This window comes from Hypanus sabinus, chromosome 10, assembly GCF_030144855.1.
Source record: "Hypanus sabinus isolate sHypSab1 chromosome 10, sHypSab1.hap1, whole genome shotgun sequence".
In the NCBI taxonomy this organism is placed as follows: domain Eukaryota; kingdom Metazoa; phylum Chordata; class Chondrichthyes; order Myliobatiformes; family Dasyatidae; genus Hypanus; species Hypanus sabinus.
The window spans coordinates 127607346-127618172 of record NC_082715.1 but is presented as its reverse complement, the minus strand read 5'-3'; the positions used below and the strand labels follow the sequence as shown (position 1 = coordinate 127618172).

The window sequence follows — 10827 nt, the reverse complement described above, 5'->3', positions numbered from 1 at the left end:
GATTCCCTTATCCGTAAGATACCTATCTAGCTCCTTCTTGAAAGCATCCAGAGAATTGGCCTCCACTACCTTCCGAGGCAGTGCATTCCAGACCCCCACAACTCTCTGGGAGAAGAAGTTTTTCCTTAACTCTGTCCTAAATGACCTACCCTTATTCTCAAACCATGCCCTCTGGTACTGGACTCTCCCAGCATCTGGAACATATTTCCTGCCTCTATCTTGTTCAATCCCTTAATAATCTTATATGTTTCAATCAGATCCCCTCTCAATCTCAATTCCAGCGTGTACAAACCCAGTCTCTCTAACCTCTCTGCATAAGACAGTCCAGACATCCCAGGAATTAACCTCGTGAATCTACGCTGCATTTCCTCTACAGCCAGGATGTCCTTCCTTAACCCTGGAGACCAAAACTGTACACAATACTCCAGGTGTGGTCTCACCAGGGCTCTGTACAAATGCAAAAGGATTTCCTTGCTCTTGTACTCAATTCCCTTTGTAATAGAGGCCAACATACCATTAGCCTTCTTCACTGCCTGCTGCACTTGCTCATTCACCTTCAGTGACTGATGAACAAGGACTCCTAGATCTCTTTGTATTACTCCCTTACCTAAGTCTACACCGTTCAGATAATAATCTGCCTTCCTGTTCTTACTCCCAAAGTGGATAACCTCACACTTATTCATATTAAACGTCATCTGCCAAGTATTTGCCCACTCACCCAGCCTATCCAAGTCACCCTGAATTCTCCTAACATCTTCATCACATGTCACACTGCCACCCAGCTTAGTATCATCAGCAAATTTGCTGATGTTATTCTCAATGTCTTCATCTAAATCGTTGATGTAACCATTGAGCAGCATGGACAGCAAAGGCTGGACTTTGTAGTCATTTCTAGTGACCAGGGAACAAAAAGTTGGCCTCCTCTCTACAGTAATAAACAAGGGTTAATATACAATTCATTCTTTATGTTTAATTCAACAGCTATTGAATGAGCACCCATATGACTCAAACTATTGCCTTCAATGTAGGAACATTTCTCCATAATCTAATGCAAACCTGAAAAATTTCACAAGTGCCGGGAATTACAAGTGAAGACAAAAACACAAGACTAAATAACTTTAAAGAGATGAACTAGTAACAAATGTCATTTCATTTTAAAACATCTTTTCCCCACATAGAATGCACTTTATAGTGATAACATTTAGCAGATGCTTGAATGCTCCAAACACAGACAAGGATGAGTATCACAGGTCACACTTAACATGAATAGAAGACATACTTCATAGCCTGTGTTTCAAAGTATGGTAAATATGTGCCTGACATTTATTAAAATTATATTACTGCTTTTGTTAGAATCTTTAAGGATTGTAACTTTAAAAGCTCGATATTTTCACAACCAAATTAAAGTTCAAGATTGAAGGTATTCTGTTGTATTGCAGTATGTTAATAAATTTAATTTATTTACATGTGTAAAACAGCTATGATTTAATTACCAATGACAAGCTTGGAATAACAGTGGAATTTACAACACAGTATTGTATGAAATGCCTGTTGGACTTGATTATATTAAGACACGCAGAATGAACGAGAAATTATGGAGAATTTACAAACATCTATATTTAATGTGTTAGGAAATATGGCAAGAGAGGAAACAGCTTATGACATTGATTTATACAAAGCCATTCAGATCAAGCAATGAGAGATACACACCACAGTTTTACAAGATTAAAGGTTCCTTACGAAGTACAGAAATGACAGACAAATCAAGCTGAGTAATATGACATAAAACAGCATAAAGTCCACACATTTGTGATTTTCAGACCAGCTCTGGATAATGTACTAATGAATGTTTGCATAAGGCATTTTAGTCACTGATAATTCTTCTCAAATCACAACATATGCAACATGCAATCATTTCCTCTGGAACTGCAAAATTTGCAGAAAAATTTCCATTCGCAATGTGTTGTAAAGTTAAAAAAAATTAGTTATTATTTTCATATTCTTTACATTTACAAATTATGCAGATTTTATTTTAAACTAAAACTTTTTGACAAATACAACACAGAGCAAACTGAAAAGCTATGCAAGCAATTTTTGACAGTGGAGTTGTATCAAGTTGTGTGTGTACACCTTTCAATTCAGGCAAGAGCTTTAATTATTTTGTCTCTTAATCTTCATTCTGTTCTATAATTGATTATCAGATGTACGGCCAAATAAATTGGCAGAACCACTGTCACAACATAATTAATCCATACTAGCTTCTAATGTTGCTCACTGAGTAATACTGTATTGCATATCCAATTCATGCCAATAGAAATATAAATTCACTTCTGTTTACATACCAATGACATCATGGCTGTACAAAAATGATCACCATGTTATTTCATGCACTATTAAACATCAATCCAAAAGTGGGAGAGACATTGGGGAAGCTTAAACATTGTCCAATATGCTAGCTCCTTCAAACTTCTAAACATGCTCAGGTCTTTTTTTTAAAATCACAATGCTCTTCCTTTCCAAATTACTGTGACAGTACCACTAATAAGGTGAGAATGAAATGTTAGTATTTAAACAGTGCTCTAAAAAGGAACTGTAACTCCGAGGCATTAATGATTCAGATCAGGAGGTAGAAAGGTTACTCTTTACCAGCTGTATAGACAGCCTACACAGCCCATTCCAATGGTCTATATTAAATGCTGTAGCTGAAATTATGATTGTGCTACCAATTTCAAACCATTTGTTCTCTCTCAGTGGTGGTGCTGAGCAAAATCAAGCAGCAAATTGTTATGTTATCAGAAATACATTCTGGCACAATTTTCATATGTGAAGGATGGAGCAAACATTTGCCATCAGTAAATGTTAGCTAATATTAACTATCTTGGTGAGCCCCTGATATGTGTACAAGACTGTTTTAACCAACTAAAGGAAATCCTCAGGTAGGGAGATTTAAAGTAGAGTAAGATACCCATACCTTGGGGGAATTCTTTTCCCCAAAGCTCTTTTTCTAGGGACTGTTACCAAAGGTCTGGCATCATCTCTTGCTGCTGAATATTAAGTAGGCAGGGAAGCTGTTCATTTAGTCATACTGTGGACAAAGTGACTATTGGTGAGGTTTAGCTGAGGAGTTTTCCTCTTGCTGCCTACTCTCTACCTCAAAAAACACTGTAACCCATGCCATCCTTATGCTCTAGGCTCTTTGCTATACTAAGTTTTCCTACAACCAAACTTGGGTTCCTGGGCTCCATAATTTGCTTAGGACTTAGAGCTAAGCATGCTGAATCAGTTTAGAAATAATGGTTCACTGTATCATACTTGTATAAGGTCCACGTGGGATCAATCTTTATACTTTGAAGGGCTCAACACTTTTGTTAAAATGATAGATGGGGAAAGAATGCATGGAGATCAGAATATAAAGTAACATGCCATCACTGAATATGTAATGATATGCAATGCTTGATGCACTTGTATTAACTGAAGGAAAAAATATTCCATCCAGTTTCTCTTTTCTCAAAGCCACTATTTCATTTAGCCTCTATTAGCATTCTGTTATCAAAGTTCATACATTTAAAATATGACCTCTATAAATCAAATTAAGGGACTGTATGAAGTATAATATCACAGTTAAATGGGTAAATGCCAAATACCTCTATCTGCATTTTTATGACTGCAAGAGTGTGGTTGAATTTTCCTAGCTGTTTTAGGTATTTAAAAAGAGACAGATCAATTACACTTCGGTTCAAGTAGGAACGATCTAGCACTAAAGTTACATTCATCGAAACACACCCATTCATTATCAAATCTACCTGAAAGGCTGCCACAATTACTCTTAATTCACATGCTCTGCTATAACAGGCTGGTGACCATCCATGAGTAAAGCACTCATTCGGGCACAACAGTTGAATTACAATTTGATATTCTGCATGAGATACTATGTACACAAGGTCACAAACCAACTGCCTTAGGGTGCTTTCATCTTATGCAATACTAATGGTTATTTAAACCACTGTAAATATATTTTGGAAAATCCACACAAAATGATACAGCCACTACTGAAACAGCAGCAAGATATTCATTTAAGTGCTAGATGTTAACACTGGTCAGAATGGTGGATCAATCTGATACTGTAATTACCACACACTATTAAATTTGGATGTCTGAAGGTACTTATATTATCTTCTTTATGAGGTTTTAACTAGAAAAATAGAAGATTAGTTTCTATAAAACAGCTGAGCTGCTCTACTTAGCAGCTGATTTAATTTGATGCCAGATGGGTAAGTTGTTGTACGACCTCTACAGTTTTAAAGGACTCCTTTTGTGGGTAAATGCAAGAGGTTATTATATAGTAAGTTGATGGTAATTCTGCCCAAAGAATTATTTCTAACTTTAATTTAACTGAGATTATATTTAATGATCACTTTCAATCTGGGAGATGAAACCTCATATCATGTAAAAGCAGTAAGTATTGAGAATGGTGTGAATAGAAGCACCAGAAATGACTTCCTTAGGCTGCTGAGATGTCAGTACCTCATCTAACCCATTCTTATACAAAGAAATCACATTTGTAGTAGTCTGTCATTGGACCACGGTTCACTCAGGAGTCATTTAGTATGCTTATGGTTAGATTCTTACTTTACAGTTGGCTGAAAATTCAACACATTCTGGAAAAGTAAATAAAATTAAAACAACTATTAACTGAAATAATTGTGAGCCTCTGGGACTTTATTATGATTTCGCTGTTTGAAATGTACTTCCATTACTATTTAACATTAGTCTCTCTAAATAGCTGCAGTGGCAGAGTAAAAGTCTTGCTCTACCACCGTGCAGTATGGAGAGCAAGAAAGCAGACTGGCAATTATCTATGAATTCCATGTGGTCAGTGCCTACTTTAAGTTTCATGGTTGAGGGATGCTTGCTGAGCACTTCCTCACTGAGAAAGGGGGTGAGTTGGGAGTGCTTCCTCTCCAGGTTGCATCTTCTTGGGCTCCGGTTAAACAACCAGAAGGAAGGATCTGGCAGCTTCTGGTGTCTTAGTAAAGGTGCCCATCCTTCATGTTCTGTGCCTGAATGAACAAAAAGCCTCAACAAAAATATCAGCAAATTTAGTTGCAAAGCAAAACAACAATCCATTTAACAAACATGTGAGTACTTTCCCCCTCGAAAACATTAGTATTTGCCCTTAATCAGGCTAATTATTTTACACCACTAGGAGTGACACTTACACCCTCTACTTGATGAAGCTACGAAAAGTTCACTGTGCGCCGTCAGCATGATGCAGCGAATAACCAAGGAGGTTTAGACTGGGTAAATGCAATTTTAACAGATTAAAATTACAGGAGTTGTCAGTAATAATATCTCTATATTTAAAGAACTGCAGAGCAGAATGTGAAGTAACATACTGTCACTGAAATAAATAACTTCCCTTTTAAAACTTCATTCTCAAAACAGAACCATTCATTTCCTGTACTAAAAAGAAATAAACATCTTGTACTGCTCACAAAACTAATCAGCTGCAAAATGTTTTAATCAGATTTGTATTGCTTGCAGTTTTCAACAGTATTGTGACACATGTCAGACCCTGGGATCAGAACAGATATCTTGAGTGACATTGCTTTGTGCATTAATACTGGTGATCAAGGCCACTGGTTTACAATTGCACTAAAAAATGGATGGAGGCATGGAATGTGATCCCCAGAACTTATTCAGCTGTCATAAGTCAGTGGCTGGTTGTCAAATGAACCTAGAGTCATCAGATGGCTGAAGTGACTTGTACTTCATACAAGCTTGAATAGTAATAAAACACTATTATTCTTTCCTCATCATCCAAGATGGACTTGACACATTTTGACCCAGCTCTAGTCTGAAAATCAACTCCATTGTGGCCCCACGGCTTCTTTAATATGCAAAAACTATTAATTCTGTGTGAGTGTGTGTGTGGTGGGGGACAGTTGATTAAAAAAATGGAAAAATTAGTATCGCTTTAACAAACAGCAGACTTTCCAAGGGAATTTCTCATTTATATTCTATAGCTAATCTTAAGGGAGGGATAATTGAGCCGGGGAAGATAGTGAAGTGGTCATTTGAAAAGCAAAACCACAGCACACAGTCTTATGAAGGGTTATGTACCAGTTGCATACATATACAATCCATTATAAACATTATATTGCACCCATTTGTTTCTATGATGAGATTAAACCAATACAGCAAGTTGGGTCTACTTGTAGAGACGAAGTGTATCCTGGCTCTCGGTGAGTTCAAACTGGCACCAAATGCAAATCTTTGCCTTTCTATTATTATCGTTAGTGTTGATCAAGGAAAACACTTATTGCACTTAACTCTTCATTAATTCAACTACACGAGCTTCTGTTGTGATCACAATTCATGGCTCACAAGAATGATTTTGTTTTTGCTTCAACAGATTCTTTTTCAATTCTATCTTACATATTTTATTGGTTCTAAACACAGCATCTGCAATTTTTCAATCATGAGCTCCACTGGAGTTTATTTGTAAAACCTAATGCCACATAATGTGACTAAGATCTTGAAACATGCCTTTCTTCTAATAGAGGTTCTAGTACAAGATTGTGAATTGGCATATGAGAGTTCGGACCGTATTTGCAAGAATACACAACATTGAAATGACTCCCAAAGCTGGCAACAGTAATGAGCTGTTGATTGCTACAGCAATATCCTCATTGCCTACTTAACGACATTTAACATAAACAATTGTCATCTTTCTGCTTGGGTTAATTTACATGCACCATCCCAATTACACTGTCTTACTGATTTATTGTGCCACAATGCTGACAGCAACAAAAGCAACCAGACAACAGAAATAACTATACTGACGTTCTAAAACAAAAAAATGACCCTGAATAGTTTTAATAATATATCATTCAACTTCTAAGTTTAACAAAAACTCTGTCTTATTTATAGATCAAGTACGTCTTTGTGAATGTGCTAGTTCCAACAGTACCACTTATTTCTGTAAACGTGGCAAATTTCAGTTAAAAGCTATAGCCTTTCCCCCTCACCATATGCAGTCAAGCAATTCCTGGTAATAAACAATGCACGGTAGATCTTGAGATTGGTGATGTATTTATATTACATATAGGACAAATGCCTTAACCATGCACAGCATTACAGTATCACATTTAACATTATTGTACAAAAATAACAATGACACGGTGTATGGGTAAATGTCTAGCAGTTACGCATATTCTGTGCATTTTTACTAAGGAACCCAAATTAAATTAAATTAAATCAAAACTCCAAATGTTGACACTGAATTTTTAATTGGGAGTTGTCAGCACTCAGTATGTTAAATGAAGTGTAGGGCACGCAGATCCAAAACAAAACTAATTAATGGGTCAAGTCATTTTTCTGAGTAAGCAACTTGATCTCAAACAGTCAGTCACATTAGCACAGAGGCATCATTCCATGAATGGATGAGGGCATGCTACTGAGGGTATAAGTGCCATAAATATTACTTTAGGCTCTTTTGTCTCAATAAAAAATATTTTACCATTTGGTACAACTGATCTGCACAGCAGCAGACCAAGCCCTACATTCATAGCTTTTATTGTTATGATGCCCCTGCAGAATGAACACTAAGATCCACTTCTACCTAGCAAAAAGAATGCTCTCAGAAGTTAGCATTCCATCATCAGGTGAGTGAAATACTAAATGTCCACTTGGTTCATGTTCTGCTGATTCATTTTTAGAAGCCCTTTATGTAACAATAGGCCTCCAGAGATGAGCAAAAGATGTATAATAACCAAAGCAAAGTGAACATTGCTGTGGTTAGAAGCTTGGCAGTCCGTGGTCCACCCAACTCACCACCAATTTCAGGCTTCCTTCGGTACAGTAGCACACCAAAGTTTATAAAAGCAAATATGGTATAGAGAGTGACTGAAAAGGCCAGGTTTCCAGGGTGCACCTCAAAATCCTTTCCCTGAGCATTCCAATAGACTGCTGCAACTGTCCAGGCTACACCTATTCCTAAGAAAATATTCACAGCATTGCTCCCGGTCACATTACCAATAGAAGCATCAGCATACTGATCTTGAATTGCAGCTACTTTGCTGGCAAAGGTATCTGTAAAAGAAAACAAAATATCCTCTTTAGTTGTATTATCCTTGGCTCAAATAAAATCTGTAAAAAAAAACTGTACACTGAAAGATTTAGATCATACAATGGCATTATCAGGTTTTTATTGTAGAAAATCATAATGGAGAATTAATTACTACATTCCAGAGTGAGAGCAGCTATGATTATATTGGGTTTATGAAAACTAATTAACTGACATTATAAACTTTCCAGGAGAAAGTGTGGTATTTCGATGTGCAAATTAAAAAGTTAGGAATTTTTTTTTCAATTAAAAAATAATCAAGGAAATTGAGGTTGCAGAAACTGGCAAAGGAGAGTCATGGGACTATAAAATCAACCATGATTATACTGGATGGTAGGGCAGGGTTGAGGGACTAGAACACTCCATTTCTGTCACAACTTCTAAAAACAGAAAGGCCTTGCTGCTTAAAACAGTGGAGACCAATTTTTATTCCAATCTGTTTAAGCAAAAAAAAACAGAAGGGAGGACTTGATGAGAAGAAACACCTAACAGGAGGGAGAGATCAAAGGAGACAATTACCAATGAATTTACAATGTAAAAACTGAGATTCAAAAAGGGAAACTAATTGAAAAATAAATCCACATTTAAGGTGTATTGTTTTGCAATTAGTCACTTCTGTGTAGGACTATAATATTTAATCCTTTGTGTACTTCATCACAATATCACTGAACTATTTCCATAAAAGATTTGCAATTAAGCACTGAATTTGTCATAAAATTATTTTACACTTCCAATTATTAATGCAGAAACTCGAGCAGCATATTTAGCAAGATTACATAAAGAAAAGATAAATGGTCAATAACATTTTATATGTTGATCAAAGAAGAAATGCTGATTTATGGTTCTACAAAATAGCATTGTTAGAACCCTAACACCCACTTAGAAATCCCCTTAAGCATTAATGTATTCTGACACCAGCACACCATGATTCAATATGCATCAATAAATTGAACTGTATTAAATGAACAAAGCAAGTTTAACAGGATTTCCCAAACCTGTCACACTCATCACAGAGGTACTGAGGACCAGTGGGAACCTGAAAATGCAGAAACCTGCAAACCCTTCCACTCATACACTGACCTGATCTTTCTTATTCCTGAGCTCTGCTATTCTGCCATACTGGATGAGTCCTGCAGGATGTTCTCACTAGGTACCACTGCAACATTCTTTCTGATCAGCAACACGACTTCCTCACCTCTTTTACACCTCCATCAACCATATCTGACTCCTGCCATTCCAGTTCTTCCCAAATTTACTTATTGGTCCACTTACATTTTCATCCAAATCATTAGCATATATTACAAACAACAGGTCCCATCACTGCTTTTTGAGGAACACCACTTGTCAGAGACCAGTCAGGCAAACAGTCCTCTACTCACATCACTCATCAATGAAGAAGGTACTTCTGAACCTAACCTACCAATGTACTGTGGATCCCTTGCAAGTCTATCTTCAGGACCAGCCTACTGTAAGGAATCTTGTTAAATGTTCAAAATGCAGTATCCATAAATGGGAATAAACAGCTGAGATCTTGGGCTGAGACTCTTCACCAGGACTGGAAAGGAAAGGGGAAGAAGTCAGACTAAGAATGTGGGGAAAATCATTAAGAATTTTGGAGGAACTCGGCATTTTCCCAACCTTACTCTGGCTACTTCCCACTGCCTTTCCAATCCTGATGAAATATCTCAGCCCAAAATGCTGACTGCTTACTCCACTCATAGATGCTGCCTGACCTAGTGAGTTCTTCCAGCATTTTGTGTGCTGCTCAAAACTTCCAGTATCTGCTGAATCTCTTATGATTTTTAAAATGCTGTCTATACTTCACTGCCTCTGAAAAGCAGCCAGCATAAGAAGACACCTCCTGCCACAGACATTTTCTTTTCTCGATTCAAAAGCTTGATAATACACACAACCAAGTTCAAGGAAAGCTTTTATCCTGCTCTCAAAAGACTCTTAAACACTGAAAAACTTTTGACCTCACAATCTATCTAATAATCTAACTACACTGAATTCCCTTGAACTTTAACAGTAACACTGTATTCTGCATTTTGTTACTGCTCTTCCTTGTGGTGCCTCAATATACACAAGTTTTAAAAAATATAATCTGCATGGATATATGGTTCCATAAGGTTGTCATACCCTAGTGAGGAGGGAGTGGGGATAAGCTCCCACTACATATCACATGTTCCCAATGGCATACATCTCAAATAGCATCTAACAACCTGATCTTCACGCGTGGCTTAGCTACTAAGCCTGGTGGAGTCATTTCTACTGACAGGAGAAGGAGCAAAGATGGATTACGGGCACCATAAAACCAATTGCTTTGGACAGAGCCCGTCAGCCATGGTTGGCAGCTCATCTATGAGAAGGAAAGCTCTGATCTCAAACTCCCACTGCCTTGTGGCTATACCCATTCGTGGGGAAGGCTTCTGGAGTAAACCGCGAGGGAAAATCCAGAGCTGGAGTCCCCTAGGCAGCCCTGCATTGAGTTCAATGCTGACTTGCAACTCCAGCAATGCCACTGGTACCAAACAGTATCAATCTCTGCCATTCCTTTGGGTTCATCAACTGCGTGGAGAGAGGGAGCCTGCTACATGGGCAACAGTTTGCTCACCATATTGTACAGCCTTGGCTTGCGTTTCACGTAGACAGCTATGACACAAACTCCTTACAGGGTCTCACTATGGGCATGACTTTCA

The 10827-nt window shown here is 37.5% G+C and overlaps 1 protein-coding gene across 7 annotated transcripts in view; it reads right to left on the bottom strand.

Moving 5' to 3' along the window:
• Positions 1–1521: 1521 nt before the first annotated feature.
• LOC132401089 (sodium/calcium exchanger 1-like) overlaps positions 1522–10827 on the bottom strand; it is a 221675-nt gene continuing 212369 nt past the window's right edge. For all 7 annotated transcript variants that reach the window (XM_059982910.1, XM_059982907.1, XM_059982911.1 and 4 more), the window contains one exon: positions 1522–8094. In XM_059982910.1, the coding sequence (XP_059838893.1) occupies positions 7718–8094 (377 nt within the window). In that variant the 3' untranslated portion in view covers positions 1522–7717. The remainder of the gene's footprint in view (positions 8095–10827) is intronic.